The following is an 18,061-nucleotide window of genomic DNA, read 5'->3' on the forward strand; positions in this document are numbered from 1 at the left end:
CTTTTCACCCCCAGGCCTCCATATACCTCCAGGCTGAATCCATTGTAGTGGGTCCAATGGAATTCCGACTTTCGCATGATACTGTGAACACTGCTCGCTTCTGCTCGAGTTATGGGACGCGTCACCCTTCAAGCTCTTTTGAATTTCAAACTTGAGACTTCCCGAGGCTATCGTGGACGTTGACAGACTAGCCGCGGCGATCTTCGGGTCTCTTCAGAAGACCGCTGCCATCTTGATGGATGCCAGATGCGAAGGACTCTAGTCACACCGGAAATTCAAAACCTCAAGACGAAATAATAAATTTTCAACCTTCTACTGTGTTTGCAACCCTGGATCATTAATTCAAATTGCTAGGATGTACGACAACTCGGCGCCTGGTGGACGTGGGTGCTCTTCGGTGTGGATGAATACAATTAAGGTGTGAATAACGTTTAACCTAGCCCGGTTACTATGTGCTGATCATGCATACAGAACAGCGATGGGCGGCGGTAGTTATTTCGACATCCTGTCCTTCACGTCATCTCTAGTTTCCCGCGCACTAGCAGCAGCCTGAATTGAGATCAGTGACTAACAACCCGTTTGCACTGCAATGATATATCACCTGATCGGCCTTTTGCTTAGCCTGCTCCATGGTTTTCCGGGTAGTCTGCTTTGCGTCTTCTGTCTTGTGTTTTGCCGAAGCCGTTGTTGAACCTTGTACCGATATATTATGGACAAATTCTGCGCCGCTGAACATTTACTCACCAAGCGTCTCCTTGGTCTTCCCCGCTGCTTTCTCACCTGTCTCAATGGCCGACGCAAGACCTTTGCCAACCTTCTTATTCACCTTGAAACAAATAAGCTTGTGAGGATAAACAGGTGTGCGGTGATATATACCTTGTCAGCCATCTCAGACACTTTCTCGGTGATCTTGCTAGCGGCAGACGTGGCATGAATGGAGCGGGTGGACGGTGCAGTGCAAATGCGGGCGTTGGAGGTGATGATGGTGCGAAACATGATGATATGGTGAATGAACTTGTCCGAACCGTTCTACAGTACTTGCACCAGGTTATGACGTCGGGAGAGTATTGATGTCATCGCACGTGCCAACTTCATCTTGCTCCACGCCGAAATTTGTGCTACAACGGCAAGTTACTAATGCACTGCTAAAATATCTGGCACCACAAGTGTTCACAGGAGCTCATGACGCAGGGATCATCATCTAGTGCCGAAATCTAAGGGTTCAAACTTTCAGACGTGGATCGCAGCGGGAGCGAGTGTATCCAATCACGGTGTTAACGTTGCCTCACTCATTCATCATTGGTAACCGCTACGCGTGGAACGGCTTGTCCCTAGACACATTGCCATGCACGTCGTCGTCTTCTGTTGTCGTAGATACCGGCAATTCTCGACCACAGTAACAGTGATTGACACATAGTAATCAACCATTCCGAACAGCAGCTCACAGGCCATCGTAACGTTCAAGTTATTTCCGTAATGACTTAGCAGCTAGAAATATCGGAACGACGACTGGCTGGAGCGGTTGTTTAAAGGAGAAGACCCTGCCAGAAGTGCAGATGAAGGGTAACCTAGGGTGACGGGAAAGACTGTCAGTGTGAAGGAGATAGTAAGTCTGATCAAGTTCTGATGCAATCCGTAACGCCCCAGATAATTGTGCAACAATAGTCAAGAGATCCTTGATGCGGCTAGCAGGAAAATGTAATGTCCCCAAAAATAAAAGCTGCTGCTCGATCAATACTCTAACTATCAAATATCCGCCATCACATCACTGTACATAGTTGCCTGGGAACACACCCTGGTCGCCATTAAGACGACCTGTCCACCAATCTTCCTGACTCTCTGTCTTGGTCACAATTTCGATGCGGTCACCGGTTTTAAAAGAAAGATCGCCGTCAGCCTAAAATGAAGAGGTGTGCAACGATGCATTCAAGAGATCAGCCGAACACGTACCTGGGCATCGAAATCATATAGGGCTGTAACATACTCTACGGCTGGCTCTGGCTTTGGTTTAGGTTTCAGCGGTGGGGGCGGAGGCGGTCTTTTTGCTGCAGCTGCAGTTCCAGCTCCCACATCATTTGAAGCGGCAGTGTATGGAGGAGGAGGAGCAGGTGTCTGGCCTGGCGGCGCTGGAGGTGGCTTCTTGATAAAGGAAGATGTAGGCGCTGTTCGGGATGGTGGCATTGAGCGGCTGCTCCCACTTCCAGCACTTGTAACGCTGGGCGAACGACCAATGGAAGAACCGACAGTCAACGAATTGCCGCCAGCGGCGCGATTAGCTTGCACGAATTTAGCTGGTAGTGAAAAATGATAAGTGAAGCAGATGACGGGTGAGAGTTGAGCGTACAGGTTGATATGAAGCGCTTGGTGACGCTGAGATCCTCAATTTGACTCCATGCATCCGTTCGCTTCTCCTCATAGTCAGCCTGGATTTGAGCACCAGGAACGTTGGTAACGTCGTATCGACCCTCCGCGAATGAATTCATTTTCTCAAGGAAAAGATAATAAATGTTGAGCCTGTTGAATTGTAAGACACTTGCAAAGAATGCTTCGAATAGCCAAAGACATAGACATACTGCATGTAAAAGAATGAATGGAAAAGAGGGTCGACGAAATGAGTTGCAAGTTGCATGAACCGCGGGAGATCTGTCTTGAGCGCGTTGTTAATGTAATCATACTCATTTGTGGCAATCTCGAAGTCTTGCTCAAGCTAATCATATAAATGTCAAAACGTGTCACTGACGAGAAGACACTCCAGCACCTACCTTGAACAAATTCTTCTCATCACTCAAACTCTTCTCTTTCTTGTCCCTCAATTTAGTAAGTGAATTATTGAATCGATCATAATCGACCAGCTTATGATCTCGTTTTGTAATGCTCTTCCTGATCAGCTTGAGGACACCCTGGAACTCTTTCACGGGTGCAACAATTCGTGATTCGATGAGTTCGAGTTCAGGGGAGATCGCAGAACGAAGTTCGTCGAGAGAAGTCGAGTACGGAGGAGTGTTTGCGATAGTTGCTTCGCAGGAGGGATGCTTGCCTTGCAAGTTATACTCGCTAGCTAGCGGAGAGAATATAAAATTGAAATGGTTGGCAAAACCCACAGAAGAAGTGAAGAGGGCTGAAAGTATGTGTAAGGATGGGGAATAGATGAGACGAGCATTATCAACATACATATAACAGATTCAGAGAATATCTTGGTATCTTTGAGCAACTTCTCTGTGGCTTGCTCGAGGCTGACGAAATGACGATTGTAGTCGTCGAATTCGGGATCAGAAGACTCTGACAGATAGTGATAGTTTGAGCGAGTGGTTGATGGCAAAGATTAGATCTCACTCTTTGCGAAGCCAACTTTAGATGTGACAAGGTGAGGCGTTCTGTAGAGATGGTCGTGAGTCGTCTTCCTCCACGCTGTTGCTCAGGCAGAAAGATGTGACAAACGCCACTAGTTGTTAGCATAAACTGAAAAGGGACGAGCTTACCGCTTGATTGCTTTGGTGAACCCCTTCATCTTGCAGTAGCGATGTCACTATTATCAGGCTCGTAAATTGACCTGATGCGGCTAAGAAATTCGGGCGTTTTCGGATAGATGAAGAATCTTCGAAGGCGGATTGAAGTACTGCGGTTGGTTGTGCTGTGCCCTATCACTGCAGCTGAGGATGACTTGTAACGGGCGTGACAACATCCCAAGTTGGGCTCGCGAACAAACAAATGAGCACAATGTGTCATTCAGTCAGTCACGGTGGTCCGCTCCGCCTGCTATGTAGTGCTCCAACAACTTAAACATCATCGATCTATTCACTGTGTCTACTTGAACCGAGATGCCTATCCAGCAACCATCAAATCAAATAAAGTCAGCGTTGAGCTGACAATGTCTTGGGGTTTTGCTCTGACGCAAGGTGAAGCACAGGCTCACAAATGTATCTATCGTACGCTTGAAGAAGGGCGGTAAACGATTTGAGGTATGGTGTAGATATACCATATAATGACATCGTCTAACAGCCTAGCTTTAGATTGCCTGCTACAAAAATAAGGTGCAGGAATGGAGAAACGGAGTGTATGTGAGCACATCCATATCATCAGTTCCGTGGCTAACGTAAGATCCATGCGCAGTGAGACGAATTTAGATGACGTCCTCCAAATTTCGAACGTCTTTATGAATGTATCCAAAGGCGAGGTTGCCAAGTCTAATGATCTCCAAAAAGCATTTGGTACCTCGACGGTAGATGACGTCGTGAAGGAGGTCTGTCATTATCAGCGTCCTTGGCCCCTTACTTATCGGTGTTGTAGATCTTAAAGAAAGGGGAAGTACAAGTGGCGGAGAAAGAACGTGATCACGATCTTGCTTCCCTCCGCAAGGAGATTGCTACAATAGTCGCTGAGAAATGTGTCGATCCGGCTACTCAACGTCCATATCCTGTCGGAATGATTGAAAAGGCTATGGCAGAAGCAGGCGTGAGTGTGAAAGCGGGCAAGAATGCTAAGAGTCAAGTAGGTGATCGTTCGTTGACATCGCACGTCGCGTTCTCACCAAGGAGTGACAGGTAGCGGAAACACTGCGACTCATCCAGGGTCATTCAACGCTACCGATTCAACGTGCAAGGATGCGGGTACGTATCGTTCTCCCGGCTGCTGAAGGAGAACGGTTGCAGGAGCAGCTTCGTGCGTTGGCTGAGACAGTCGAGAAAGAAGACAAGGGGGAATCCTGGGAAACTGTATGCGTTTTTCATCGTCTTATTGGAAAACTTTGACGAGATTGTTTAGGTTATGCTTATCGAGCCCTCGCAAATCCGCACGATCAATGAACTGTTGCAGAAGGAGTGCAAGGGAAAGGGGCGCGTTGAGACACTTACTTTTGCCGCAACCGCCGATAACAATTGAATTATTAATTATTGCATCGGTGTATCCTCCCGATGTTCAATTATGCCGACCGGAACAAGCTGACATTCGTCCATGGGTGAACTCCCCTCTATAGCAGATCTTATTGTTGATTCTAATTTCAAAACAACCGATGAAGTCTTTGCTGTTCTAGGCATCGTCATGAGGTCACGTAGTTATTTGGATCCAAAGTTATAACTTATATTGCTTGGTTCGCCATGTCCATTAGGTACGTTGGCATCATGTACGTATGCAAGATTAAAGCTAGGCTTATCGGTCCCGTACAGTGATAGTATATTTATAACGGTGTTCTTTGAAGACATGAATATGGATAAAGCCAGATTCTAATGTTATACTGATACGGTTTAAAAAAATCAACACGAGCAGCCTAATCTCTGACGTATCCCGCCGCATGCTGCACTTTAGGGTGCGAGGCCTACCCAGCCAGTCCGCCGGCCGTCTTGGACGCACAATTATACAAGGATAAAGTGACTATGGGGGTGCGTGCGAAGGAAGTAGTTCCAAACTTTCACCACATCCCCTCACAATGTGCCCTCTCAAAGCGCCCGCCATAAACCACCTACCACAACCGTCACATTCTTCAGTAAGTCCCATCGCATCATAACGACTAATACCCATGCCAGCTGCGAGCGCATGCATATGTCCTTGCTCGATTCTCGAGATTGCGTGCGGGGGCGCATCGGCGTCGTATCTAATCGATTGTCGTGCATGGCCATGTAGGATATCTTCTGATCTTGGGATAAATGCTGTACATTTTTACTTTAAGCATAAACTAAAAACATAGAGAGGTTTCGTACCAGAACGACGGCGGTTTCCCCCCACTTCACCGATAAAGGGAGGTGATAGGCTTCCGTTTAGGACAAATGGCCGCGGGTGCATCGAGGAGCGTGAGCCAAGATAATTCATGAAATATGGCACGATCTCAGCATGACCAGGTGGTGAATTGGCAATGATAGATCGAAATGCAGTAAGAAACAGCACGATATTCGGAACGTCTCCTTGAACTAGGGAAGGATGAGACTCATGCCTTTCGAGTCTAGTGAAAAAATTACCTCGTGTCGGGAAGTCAATATACGATGATTCGAGTAGTGCCATGTGTCGTGTCTTGTTGAGATTGACTGGAAATAATGAAGCAAATAGTAGGAAGCAGCAAACATGATTAACGTACTAAAAAATCTGCAGCGGTGGTCTTGAAAGTGACAAACAACCTGTGTGTGGCCAATCGTCGAAGTGACAAATCGTACTGGAGTGGGATGTTCGTGCGCGAGGCCACAAAAACACTCCCAGAAACAGCGTCGTCGCAGTAAGTGTGCTGCGATTCCGCTTGGTACGATGCGGAAGCCTCTGGAGATTGGACTGGGCGATTACGGGTGGGCATCCATGCAGAGAAACAGACAAAGTACATACTATGCAATCTTGACACATTGGCCGGCGTCACGAGAATAAATCACAAGCTCGGTGCTGCTACGCTGAGCAGCACACAGCACAGCTGTTGGAGACAGTGTATTCCGAGCAGGCATGGCAACCCACAAGATCCTATAGGGAAAATGCAAGTCTGTTTTATACGGCACAGCTGTTTACATTAACAATGTTTTGTTAGCCTGTCTGAAATGCATCAAGGTCATCAACAGAGTATTAGGCAACGCCCTTGAATACACAGCTGGCTGGCTGTCCACATACTACATATTCCTATTCTCTGCGGCGGAGCCCGCTGGGGAAGGTAAAGTGGCTTACAACAGTCTTGGAATAGGTTACCAAGCCCCCATATCGAGGCGTCGGTCTCGCACTTGGGCCGAATCGGTCCTGCTTCTCGTTGATGGCACCTGCCAATTTTGAAAAAACTGCAGTACCCCAGGCCATACTTTGATAATGATTATGAGATATCATTTAACCATGAGTTATAGTAAATGTGTGATACTTTTCATATAGCGATGAGAAGCGTGACTATGAGGGTACGGATGGGGCATGACTCGCATGAGGCAAAGAATTCGGTGTTGACGTTGACGTTGATCAACCAGTCGGATAACTTAAATTACAACTTGAACAACTAACACGTGACAAGAGTAAAATCGGGTTGTGGTGATTGGACATATGTAAGATGACCAAGCACATCGGTTTTCCTGAAAGATGCTGACTGCCCTTCTTCATTCTAACCGTCCGCCCACGATGCTGTCTTCACTAGGTCGTTCGTGTTCAGCACACAATGTCGTTCACTCAATACGTGCATCCACCATCTATCCCATTCATCGTCGTGCAATGATGTCCGCCTTAAGCTCTCAAACTCAGAGACCACTGGAAGCGCATTCCAGCTCTGATGCAAAGCAGCCTCTCAAAGATTCACCACCTGTTGTCGTACCCACTGCAAAGTCGCTATCATCCGAACCAGCTTCTCCGCAGGTAGCTGCTCGCCCACCACCTATACCAAAGGTAGAACGACCGCGGCCAACTATTCGGTCCACGAAGGCGGTATTAAGTATGGTATGTGCTGATATGATGGATTCTATGTGTACCAATAAGTTTGATCACTCGTTGCAGACACCGACTGCGATACAGCGGCTGCGTGGCTTGCTCAATAGTCCGACACCACAATTAATTCGTATAAGTGTGCGAAACAAGGGTTGTGCTGGCTTGTCTTACCACCTTGACTATGTGGAGAAGCCGGAAAAGTTTGACGAGGTGGTACAACAAGATGGGATCAAGGTGCTCATAGACAGCAAGGCACTTTTCTCAATAATAGGCAGCGAAATGGACTGGAAGGAGGATGCGCTAAGGTGCGTCGTTCACTGTTTTAGGTAATGCTTCGCTGCAGAACTCACATGATGGATTCCTAGTTCCAAATTCGTTTTTAACAATCCTAATATTAAGGATGCATGTGGATGTGGAGAGTCATTCACTGTTGCATAGTATTGCATATGGAGCACATCTATCACTACTAAATGTACTCTTCTGTGCTTCACAACATCTGTTAGTATTACTATTATCTACACACCACATTCAGTGTATCCCTATCATACGCACCTCACATATATTCAATGCATAGATGACAGCATTCATCTGAGCTTCCCACTCACCTTTCATACTGACATCACTCCTGCGCTGTCAGGCAAGATTTCGAAATTGTGACATTACGGGATAGTGAGTATTACAACAATCTAAGATCACAGTCGGAGTTTCTTTTCCATCTCGTTGTGAATGCTCAACGGCGGACCGCTCTCCATGCCTATGAGATACTCTCAGTCAGATCGGATCGCTTGAGGATCTGGAAAATTACGCACCGAGGAAAAAGTCGCTGGGGTCTAGACTCTCATCCCGACCCATCAAGATGTCGAGATGTATGTTTGACTGCGGCATGCCAGGCATATGAGGGCTCTGAAAGGTATTCAATTTGCATATATTCAGCACACGCGACAATACTCACGGCAGACACAATCTGGCGTTCCATAAGCAACCTCATAGGTACACTGGGACCGTAGAGATTAGCCAGCATGTGTAGCCTCGCGTTGTCCTGCGTCTCTTCCCACTATGAACGCCATCAGAAAGAAACACATTTTATAATAGACTGACAGCACACATTTGTAATGCGGTTCTCGAACTCGCCTCCTCTCGTCTCAGTTGCAATGCTACGGATTCCATACTGGAGGGTGTCATGGAGGCCTAGACTGCCTGCAGTATCATTTATGGACGCAGTTTTGATTTGTGAAGGTGGAATAATGCGATATGAAGGTTCCTATAGCTAAATTAGTTTTATCAGCCAACTGAACGATATGAATGCGCACCATAGTAGTGGTCTGAAAGCAAGTGCGTAGTAATAATAAGGACGCGTAGCCAGTGTGACAAGGGAGTGATCACGAGGGTAACTAAATGTCACGTTGTGTGACGTTCCCCACAAACGTGACCTTTGATGCACTAGAGTCGGTGACGATGGTCTCGAGTGCCTATAAGTAGGCTAGCTTGCGAACGAATCATTAAGCTTCCTGTCGTCAACGCCCATCATATGTGTGTTTCTCCAATTCACTTGTCACTGCATCGCTGATACAGTTATCGGATACAAAACTTTAGCATAGCCCAGGCCCGTTACTTATCCCTCCATTTGTGCTGGGAACGTCATCTACACTCCAATATGAGTGGTAGACCCGCGAGGTCATCTAGCATCCCCGTTCCACCACGGGGAGGCATTTCACCCGTTCGGAATATCGAGTCAGTCATATCAATCCCCTTTGCACCTTCCCCACAGTCCCGTCCTCGCCTTGTGAACCCGGGATGGCCACAACGTAACCCTACTACAGGTATCAGCAGCATCCGTGGATCCAGTTCTATGGCGGTGGCATCAAGCGCCCCAATGCGTTCGACAGCTCGATCATTCCCACAGCCAAGTTCTGCACTCCTTTCAGGCACAGGAGCTGCACCAGCGCACATATACTATGAACCGCGCGTGATTAGAGTCGACACCACTTGTCCAACCTCTCCACCTTCTCGTGCTCGTCGATCCAGTGCAACCGGTATTAGGGCGCCTAGCGCTCAGAGACCAGCTATGGCACACTCGAGTGCAGGTCCGTTCCCTCCCGACACAACACCCTTTCCTCGCCCGGCGTACCTTGACCATTCTGCGCTGCGGCAGCTTTTGCAGACAGACACTCCTTCTCAGTTTTTCTCGTTACCGAAGCCTGATCTTGCGGTCGCCCGTACTGAGTATGCTGGCGGAAGGAGGAGGGTACAGAGATCTCCCAGCTTTGATACCGATGAAGAAGACACTATCCCTCCAGGAGAAATGCCTTCTCGACAACAGCAAGAGAATAATCCTTTAATGTCATCCGCCCTCTTGTGTCTTCCAACTAGGTGGTGTGAGGAATATCGAAGTTCTATGTTAAGTGTTTCTGCAGACGGAAGGGATCTTACCTATCAAGGTCAGTAATACTGAGGCAGTAGAGTTACCAACCACGTTACAACCATTGAAACAGGTTCTCCAAGCAACTCTGACAAAGATGCCGCAGCTGCGCATACGATCTTCCCTATTCCTCCTGCCTGCGGCATATACTACTACGAGGTAGAGGTCACCAGCAAGACAAACAGCAACAAGGGGTGAGTGCCTGGTGCACGGAAATATGTGGTATCTATGTACTCAGACACAAATTCAGGCATATTAGTGTTGGGTCCGATTAAATTCGATATTCTAAAATTATTTCGCTGACATCCCTTTGTAGTCTTGTGAGCCGCGATTTTAAATTGACTCGCCTACCGGGGTGGGAGAAGAACTCGTGGGGATATCACGGTGATGACGGGTCGTCGTTTGCGGCGGAGAAGACTGGCACACCATATGGTCCCCAGTTTGGAGGTCTGTCTACTTCACGATGCACTTGAACAATTAACTCACTTTGTATTAATTAGCCGGAGATGTCATTGGTTGTGGTATCGATTTTAGTCAGAACCGCGCATTTTACACAAAGAACGGTGCTTTACTTGGTGCGCATCTTTCCCTCCGAGGACTTCTTTTATTCTGAATTCTCACAGGCTCTGTTTTCGATAATATCGGCAAGGATTGTGATATTTATCCAGCAGTTGGGCTTTGCCATCCCGGAGAATCAGTGCGGGCTAACTTCGGCCAAGACCCATTCAAGTTTGACATCGAGGATCACGTGCTTCAACAACGAAACACCACATGGTCGCGCATTCAGTCTGCGCCTTGGACGTGGCCAGTAGCTAACAGTGACAAAGATATTACTTCAACGACATCCACCGCAGAAACCCACGTGAAGTCCCAGATCAATGACCTTGTTCTTTCGTACTTGTCGCATCACGGATACGCACGTACAGCGCGAGCGTTTGAGGCGCAGTGTTCTGCTCGAGGAGGAATGTCAACATTAAGATTGTCAAACACGTTCCCTTCGTCTTCCACGAGTCGCGTGTCTGACCATGATCAGATCATGGATATGGACGACGTGCCCCAAACACCTACAATTGCACCTGCACCTATGGATGATATCGAGATCCGTACCCGTATCGTGCGTGCCGTACTCACTGGTGATGTCGACACTGCCCTGTCCGACACACGAACACACTTCCCTCGAGCGCTTGATGCGGATGCAGGACTCGTGCTCTTTAAACTGCGATGCCGTAAATTTGTGGAGCTTGTATTGGAAGCGGCAGAACTGAAGAAGCGGATGTGCGCAGAGGATGCAGAGATGAATGTAGAGGCCGATGGAGAAGACAAAGGAATTTCGGAAGGCATGGGGATGGACGTCGACGATGAGGCAGACATCTCCAGTACTGGAGCGACGAACGGTTTCGGTCGCGGCAGCAGTGCAATCCCTATCAAAGGCAAGCGTAAGGCATCGTTCGCCTCTTATTCGCATTCGGATTTGTCAGGTGTGATTGCTGCCAAGTATGGGACCGCTCTCGAGCGTGCGGTTGCGTACGGACAGGAGTTGCAATCAGAGTACAAAGACCGCCCGGAGATGCGCGCTATTTTCAAGCGTACAAGTGTGGTTGTGGCTTTTGAGGATCCCCTTGAAGCCGGTGGGGATGCAGCGGAGGTGGCGGGGCAGGGAGCAAGAGTAAGTCTTGCAACAGAAGTGAACCAGGCTATTTTGCGTGAGTTTGTCCTCGAGTTGATTCGATTATATTCTCATTTTTCTTGTAGTGTCGCAAGGGCGCCCTGCTCATCCGGCCTTGGAGAGGATATACCGCCATACTGCGGCGTCTCTCACGCAGCTTGCGCTGATTGGAAACGGTGCTGCTGCTTTCGTGGACATGCCCAGAGAACTCCTGGATGCGTGATCATATTTTGCCAATCATTATTTCGCTTCGTCGAGTAATTTTTCTTGTTATTGTAGGTTACATATTTTGAAATCAGCTCATGCATATCTCAAGTTGTAATGTGTCAATGAAAATTGGAAGTCCTTTTAATTGCATTCTTTAGTATATCATGAATACGCGCTCAGAGTCTTGTCACAATCCCCCACTGTGACCTCGCTTTGAATTTTACAGAAACGACTTTGGTTATTCGCATAAATTCTCATGATATACAACTCCGTTGTGCGCAGTGAATTGGTACAAACTTAAGGCCAGCTTCTGGTACTCGACCCTTCACATCATATAAGATGCCTTCACAATCTCGAGCATTTTGCCCAAAGCAATTAAACCAAAACTCTGAGCTCCAAACATCCTCGGTTCTTCTTGGAGTGTATCTTCCGCGACACGCCACGCCGCCCAAGAGCGCTTGAATGTTTCTCCCATACTTCGCTGTTCCGTGTCATCAAATTCTTCGCGGAAGGTCCAATCATCGTAATCATCCTCTTCATCATACATCTCTGTCTCGGATGCCGCCAAATCTTTAACTAGGAGCTCTGCCCTGACCGCACGGACGAGCTCACGCGTCTGAGATTATCGTTTAGGCATTTGCGGCACATGTCACGTTTGAGCACTAGGCTTACCTGCAAGTTCATCGCAGTGACTGCGTCTCGTCGACGATGATGGTCGGACCAATTTGCCATGATGGTCCCGCTCACCAATTCTGCTTCCGAAACATGACTGTCCTTGTTTTTCAAAATTGTGTGCGACTGCCCGATCACCAGCAGCTGTTCACAATAGGCTTCGAGTAGATATGTCATCTCCTCTACTAACTCTTGAGTTGGTTCGGTTAATCCCGAAAGACCAAGATTACGGAGGGCCACGCCAGAGAGCGCGTCCTCCACAGAAGCTCCATCAGATGGAGAGTGGTCCTCATTCCATTCTTGAGGAATCCACCTCTTCACTGGTACACGACGGTAGAGTTGTCCGAGCAGCTTTTTGCTATTATAGTACTGGTCGCTGTTGAGATCAGCGCCTTCTTTGGCAAGAAAATCAGGCCTTGGTTGATTCCTTGACTTGAACCTCGGAAGTTGGGTGAAGTTGACAGGTGTGCCGCTCTTCGGAAAATCGACTGCGTGCGATGCTAATTTCGCGAGTTCCATGCACTCCGCACAACCTGGATCCTCCAGGTCAGAAAACCTGAGGTGTTGTATGGCGATGGCACCGACAAGGTCCGCCTCGATCTACATTTCTTAATTCATTTTACAGACATTGAAAGTCCAAATGGGGCTCACATAGTCAAATACGAAATCCACAATATCAGAAATCTCACATGGGGCTTCTGTTCTTTTGATGGGTAATGCCTGATACTCTCCTGCTTGACTGTAATGCGTTGGCAGCAGTTTCGGCTGCAGAATGTTCAGACGTGCAGAGTGTATTGAAATACTCGGGCTTACATCAAGGATCACGTTGAAGTCGTCGCCATCAAGATCACCACCACCCAGACATGACGCAAGCGCTCGCTGACCCCTGTTGACGATGTGAGTCAGCATGTGTCTGTCGCAAGCCATCAAACAGGACTTACTCGCAAGAAAACACAATAACATTCTTCAGGTGTGCCAACTCTGGGCGGTTTACAGCCATCACGACCTGCAGATCGCCTGGATGAATCTGCGGGCTCCGCGTTACGGCGACCTGGCCCAGGATTTGCTCATTCAATCCTGTCCTTTCATCAAACACGACTGCGTAAACTTCTCCTTCCTTGAGGCAGTCCCATTCATCTGAAACACCGAGCAAGGTATACGAACCCGGCACTTCTATATGTGCGCGATACTTCAACTCCCGCAAGATGTGCGTTTCGATGCAGTGCAGGGAGCTTTCTATGAGCTCGCTTGCCCATTGTGACTGAGACGGTTCTTCTTCCGTGTTTCCAACATCTAGCTGCAAAATAGTCGCCAAGTTTCTGAAGAGAGATGGTAGATGAAACGATGCTCCCAGTCCATGTTGTTGGATAACTTTCGAGGCATCGAGGGACGACGATCGAACAGATTGAGCTTTGGTGATTGCATCGTCCTGCAGTTCAATGATTCGACTGGTATCCACTCCCAAGAACTCCATAAGTACAATGAGCGGACGATTGAGGAACATCGCTTTTGGTTTCGCTGATGTCGATTGGACGTCAAAAGTGAGGTTCTCCTGTGCATCAAATTTAATCTGCGATGGACGAAGGCGAACAAGGTTGCCTTCGAGTGTCGGATCCTGGACGACCATGCCTTTAGCGCCACCGAGACGAAATTGGAAAGCGGATGGAGTATTGCGTAGCTTGGCGGGTCGCTTCTTGCCTTTCTGCAAAGACCTCCATATGTCCTTTGCTAGACCGACCGATATGGGGCTACACCCATCTGTCATAACGTTTCCAGAGGGCGATTTTCTGTCGGGATAGTTATAATCAATCTCTTCGGGAAGAAGTGTCATCGACGGATCGGTGCCAGAAAAGGCTTGAGACCACCTTGCAGCCAAACGAGCGGGTTGGTGGACTAGTTTAGAGAAGTCGCCCTAGCAATTGCGTTCAGTCAGAGTCGATCGAGGCAATCAGCGACTCACCAGGTTCTGCCGGATTGATTCTGCATCCAGCAGTGTACCGCTATCATCGGTGAAGGGTGTCATGAACCACACCGAATGATCTCGCAGACCACTCATCGAATATCCCAAGAACTGGAACTGGCGTCCAGCAACGCGATAGCCTCTGAGCAGAATCGGGCGATACCGCTCCCTCAGAAGTTCGGTAATGGAAGAGTCCAAGTCCCGACGAAGCTTTGATCTATTCTCATCCTGAAAAGTAACGCGCAGGAAGCATTCATGGTGTTGGTATTTGCGCAAGACACTATTGGACTGGTCGGGGAGAGGTCCTTCTAAGATGTGCCGTGTCGGCGTTAGAATCAGATGGTAAGACTGGTATACACCGCTCTGTGGCGGTGGAGCTAGAAGACGGAGGGGCCTTTGATGCTCTCTAGTGAACTCGTGGATGACTTGGCCAAGAAGAGAAGTCAAATCCTCTCGACTGGCAGCCCATCGTGCCCGGCGTCTGCGGCGGGGTTTACGATTTGCGTTGTGTTCTTCGTACTCGGATGCAAAGGACTGGAAGATTTGTGGCGCATCAGGGCCATGTTCAGTGTGCAATGAGGTGATTGCCTCCTTCAACGAAAATATTTCCATGGGGGTAAAAACAAAATTCGCAACGGTCTTTTCTACCTGGAACGCAAGCTCGTATGGTATCTCGGAGAGAAACTCGTGGAGTTCTTCGACAGGATTGCTATTAGAAGTGTGGTCGTGGATCCGAACATGGGGCACTGGGGAGTACCGCAGATGAAGGCGATTGCGACATGCGTACATGAATGTTTCCGCATCTGATTGGCTGCTAAACTCCAGCATCAGACTATGGCTGCCGGGAGGCATAGGATGATGACGTGTCAAGCCCGCCAGACGCTGAGGGCTTGTATTATTAGTTCCATTGACCTCATTCTCCATGGAGAACACCGGGGGCGCGTCGGCACGAATGAAAATAATGTGGGTATCATCATCCTGGTTACCCACTAATGCTGCGATTTTCAGTTGCGCATAGGACACGATAGACGTCGAACGAAGGGCGCCCCAAAAGAGGTCGCCACTGTCATCTTCATGAGGCGTGACAGTGAAGCGCACCTGCCGACGCTCCAGATCACAGGAGACATTGGGTACACCAGGAAGGCTAAATTCTGAAGAAAAAGAATTATCCCGATTGAAGCGCCCAAATGAGTAGCGAAGGAGCGGGAAAGGCCTCGATTGCTGGAGAAGCCTTTCCTTCTCCTCTCGCAGCTTCACTGGGTCGACCCATGGAACAGTGTTCAATCTCATGATACGGGCATTGTTGATCGATTGCGTGCTCTTGTTGAGGAGGATTTGGCGGCCTTTGACGACAATCCCTGCGTCACCATAAGCACGCAAGAGAGATATGCCAGAATCTGTTGTGGGGAGAGCAAGGATGCCTCGTTTTCCATTCGGGTGTGTCTTGTAGAAGAGTTGAACTTCAAAATTAAGAGGGGAATCGGTTGGGAACGGGGGCTTGTGAAGTATCTTAGCAAATTCGAGCGTCAAATCTTCTTGGGTAACTGCAAAGGCGATGTTTCTCATAAAAATCTCCATCTAGCACAGTCCAAGTCAATACGGAGTGCGATTTCCAGCTGGGATCGCTCACTGGCCAGTACTCACCTTGTGCGATTGGTATCAATGGGATATGATTGGGAAAAGATGATTACTATCAGCTGGCCATCGGCAGTACTAGTATATAAGTACTAGTACTTTGCTGTGAGTCCAAGTCCCTGATCAGGGATATTAATAAATCACAGCATGTCCATCACGTGAAATCCTGTGGAACCCTTTCCTACCAACCACTCGATATATAACCAGGTCGAAGCTATCAGGTAGAAAAAGAAGTGCGCTTAGTCCAGCCGCCGTTTTTTCTGCCTAAAACCATCATGGTTTCTATCCGGTGCTCTCCGTCTGTTATCATGGTCTAAACGAGTACGATAAGGTGACCTTGACCGTGATCTTCGACGCCCAGTTCCAGAATTGCGGTAATCGTGATTCTTCTCTCGCGATCTATCGTCGCTGGAGAAGTCCCCCCGGCTCGGCCTTCCCTCCTTTGAGCGGCGACGATCAACTCTATCGTCGGGCCGGTCTCGCCATGATGATTGCTCGCCCCATGCGCGTGATATGCTAGTGGCCGCGTTAGCGCCAGACGCCAAGGAACTGCGGGCTCCTGGAGGAAATTGATCATTTTGAGGACAGTCTGCCCAAAAAGATTGAGTTTAATAGGATGTCCCTTAACACGCATGTCCTCACCCTTCTTGAGATGCGGACCGCCACATAAGAAACAACCGCCCCCTTCCGTGGATCGACCTCCTGTTTTCACTAGAACCAACGCCTCCAAAACCTCCGGTCCCCTGCGTCGTGTCCTGATCCACAAGGTGGGTGTACTTGGTTCTACTGCGTTTACCAAAGTTCTTGACTCGCATGACTTCGGGTAACATCGAGACATCTACCGTAGACTCAGTTGCTTCTGTGTAATCATGTCGTTTGAGGATTTCCTCATCCTAATCAACGTGTAAAATGATGGGAGGACATATATGAAACAAGTGCGACAAACCTGGTGGAAAGCACCCTTATGCCAGTACTTCTGGAGGAACTTCTGCTGGCCTTTAGGCTTCTCTTCTCGTAACTTGTTAGCCCGTTCAAGATCTTCTTTCAAGCGTTGTTCTTCTGGAAGGGCACGTCTCCGCTCAATCTCTTCCCTTTCCTCTTCACGTCTAAGTTCTTCCTCCTTTTCCTTCTTGATCCGTCCAAGCTCTCGCAACCGCCACGCCTCAAATTCCCCAGTGGGATCAACGCCGTCCGTATCATCAACATCAGGTATTACCTCTTCCTTCTCCTCTTCAAGGTATATAAGTATGATAATCGCGGCGGACGGATGAGAACGCACTTTCCAATAGTTCTCGTCGTATACTTTCTGCGACAAGGTCATGACTCTGCTTCTTCCGTTCTTCAGCAATTTCCTGTTTCCGCTTCTCTGCTTCCTCTGCTTCTAGAGCTATTGCATCACGCTCAGCAATCGTCTCCCGACCTCGTCTGTAGGGTCGGTGAATAAATGACTCAACGAAAGTGTGTTTGAAACGTACTTCGGAACAAAGACAGGTCGATATAATGGTTTCGAGGTTTCTTCCTCAGATTCGCTAGACTAGACATAATTTTAAAAAAACATGGTACATGCCTTGAGTAAACGTACCTCGCTCTCATCCTCTTCATCCTCTTCTTCATCTGGTGCTTCGTCCGACTCCTCCTCTTCCGACACGACATCTATAGCAGCGTTGAGCACGAAAAATGAGTCAGACCAAAAACAATGTCACGAACCCTCCTCCAGTTTGGTCCGTCCAGACTCTTCTCGTCCCGCGACAATAACCTTGCCGTCCTTCGAGATATTGACATCCTTTAGAGTGAGATTCATCGTCTTCACCACTCTACCCTGTTCCATCTTCACTGGCAGCGTCGTTTCCTCATCCTCATCCTCCTTGACAATGTCTTGCTCCCCACCAATGAGCACATCTCCTTCTTCCTGAACCTCGAGCTGCTCCTCTTCGTCTTCATCTGAGTCGGATGGAAATTCAGCAGCTCCTTTCGGTGCTTTACCCTTCCAATATCTGCCTGCTGCACGCGTTGGCTTTGATGTGTGTTTGCGAACTTGGGTCGCAAGTACAGTTGACATGATGGAAAGTTCAAGTTATTATGGACGCGTAAATAAGGACAAACAATCTCATCAAATGAATTTTACAAAGGAACGACCTTC

At 48.3% G+C, this 18,061-nt stretch overlaps 8 protein-coding genes across 8 annotated transcripts; 3 read left to right on the forward strand and 5 right to left on the reverse strand.

Moving 5' to 3' along the window:
• Nucleotides 1-14: 14 nt before the first annotated feature.
• EDB93DRAFT_1113653 (uncharacterized protein) lies at nt 15-1,062 on the reverse strand. Its single transcript, XM_041448204.1, has 4 exons — nt 877-1,062; nt 745-826; nt 602-693; nt 15-549 (listed from the first exon to the last, which is right to left on the reverse strand). The coding sequence occupies exons 1-4, from the start codon at nt 994-996 to the stop codon at nt 493-495; spliced, it is 351 nt and encodes a 116-aa protein (XP_041313886.1). The 5' UTR covers nt 997-1,062; the 3' UTR covers nt 15-492.
• Nucleotides 1,063-1,765: 703 nt separating this feature from the next.
• EDB93DRAFT_1074050 (uncharacterized protein) lies at nt 1,766-3,508 on the reverse strand (the record flags this gene model as incomplete). The annotated part of the gene is made up of 8 exons (XM_041445065.1): nt 1,766-1,897; nt 1,951-2,291; nt 2,345-2,514; nt 2,574-2,707; nt 2,763-3,118; nt 3,172-3,279; nt 3,334-3,374; nt 3,480-3,508. The coding sequence occupies 8 exons, from the start codon at nt 3,506-3,508 to the stop codon at nt 1,766-1,768; spliced, it is 1,311 nt and encodes a 436-aa protein (XP_041313887.1).
• A 237-nt stretch (nt 3,509-3,745) lies between these two features.
• Nucleotides 3,746-5,104, forward strand: EDB93DRAFT_1113660 (Shwachman-Bodian-diamond syndrome protein). The gene is made up of 6 exons (XM_041448205.1): nt 3,746-3,850; nt 3,908-3,959; nt 4,011-4,054; nt 4,111-4,240; nt 4,288-4,488; nt 4,542-5,104. Exons 1-6 carry the CDS (start codon nt 3,819-3,821, stop codon nt 4,746-4,748), a joined length of 666 nt encoding a protein of 221 aa, XP_041313888.1. The 5' UTR covers nt 3,746-3,818; the 3' UTR covers nt 4,749-5,104.
• Nucleotides 5,105-7,062: 1,958 nt separating this feature from the next.
• On the forward strand, nt 7,063-7,800 carry EDB93DRAFT_1074231 (uncharacterized protein; the record flags this gene model as incomplete). The annotated part of the gene is made up of 3 exons (XM_041445081.1): nt 7,063-7,374; nt 7,432-7,667; nt 7,728-7,800. The coding sequence occupies 3 exons, from the start codon at nt 7,063-7,065 to the stop codon at nt 7,798-7,800; spliced, it is 621 nt and encodes a 206-aa protein (XP_041313889.1).
• Nucleotides 7,801-8,036: 236 nt separating this feature from the next.
• Nucleotides 8,037-8,836, reverse strand: EDB93DRAFT_42285 (proteasome maturation factor UMP1-domain-containing protein). The gene is made up of 5 exons (XM_041456319.1): nt 8,673-8,836; nt 8,468-8,623; nt 8,315-8,416; nt 8,172-8,265; nt 8,037-8,116 (listed from the first exon to the last, which is right to left on the reverse strand). Exons 1-5 carry the CDS (start codon nt 8,673-8,675, stop codon nt 8,055-8,057), a joined length of 417 nt encoding a protein of 138 aa, XP_041313890.1. The 5' UTR covers nt 8,676-8,836; the 3' UTR covers nt 8,037-8,054.
• A 399-nt stretch (nt 8,837-9,235) lies between these two features.
• EDB93DRAFT_1073770 (uncharacterized protein) lies at nt 9,236-11,670 on the forward strand (the record flags this gene model as incomplete). The annotated part of the gene is made up of 6 exons (XM_041445037.1): nt 9,236-9,800; nt 9,855-9,975; nt 10,098-10,228; nt 10,282-10,356; nt 10,405-11,484; nt 11,534-11,670. 6 exons carry the CDS (start codon nt 9,236-9,238, stop codon nt 11,668-11,670), a joined length of 2,109 nt encoding a protein of 702 aa, XP_041313891.1.
• Nucleotides 11,671-11,843: 173 nt separating this feature from the next.
• Nucleotides 11,844-16,290, reverse strand: EDB93DRAFT_42539 (RdRP-domain-containing protein). Its single transcript, XM_041456325.1, has 7 exons — nt 15,931-16,290; nt 14,287-15,864; nt 13,268-14,238; nt 13,140-13,212; nt 12,978-13,091; nt 12,327-12,926; nt 11,844-12,270 (listed from the first exon to the last, which is right to left on the reverse strand). Exons 2-7 carry the CDS (start codon nt 15,862-15,864, stop codon nt 11,980-11,982), a joined length of 3,627 nt encoding a protein of 1,208 aa, XP_041313892.1. The 5' UTR covers nt 15,931-16,290; the 3' UTR covers nt 11,844-11,979.
• EDB93DRAFT_1113677 (splicing factor, Prp19-binding domain-containing protein) lies at nt 15,956-18,001 on the reverse strand. The gene is made up of 8 exons (XM_041448206.1): nt 17,629-18,001; nt 17,504-17,574; nt 17,397-17,455; nt 17,201-17,346; nt 16,868-17,151; nt 16,655-16,814; nt 16,564-16,632; nt 15,956-16,510 (listed from the first exon to the last, which is right to left on the reverse strand). Exons 1-8 carry the CDS (start codon nt 17,978-17,980, stop codon nt 16,161-16,163), a joined length of 1,491 nt encoding a protein of 496 aa, XP_041313893.1. The 5' UTR covers nt 17,981-18,001; the 3' UTR covers nt 15,956-16,160.
• Between the last annotated feature and the right edge of the window lie 60 nt (nt 18,002-18,061).

Source organism: Suillus bovinus, assembly GCF_016758785.1.
Source record: "Suillus bovinus strain UH-Sbo-P2 chromosome Unknown EDB93scaffold_1, whole genome shotgun sequence".
Lineage (NCBI taxonomy): Eukaryota > Fungi > Basidiomycota > Agaricomycetes > Boletales > Suillaceae > Suillus > Suillus bovinus.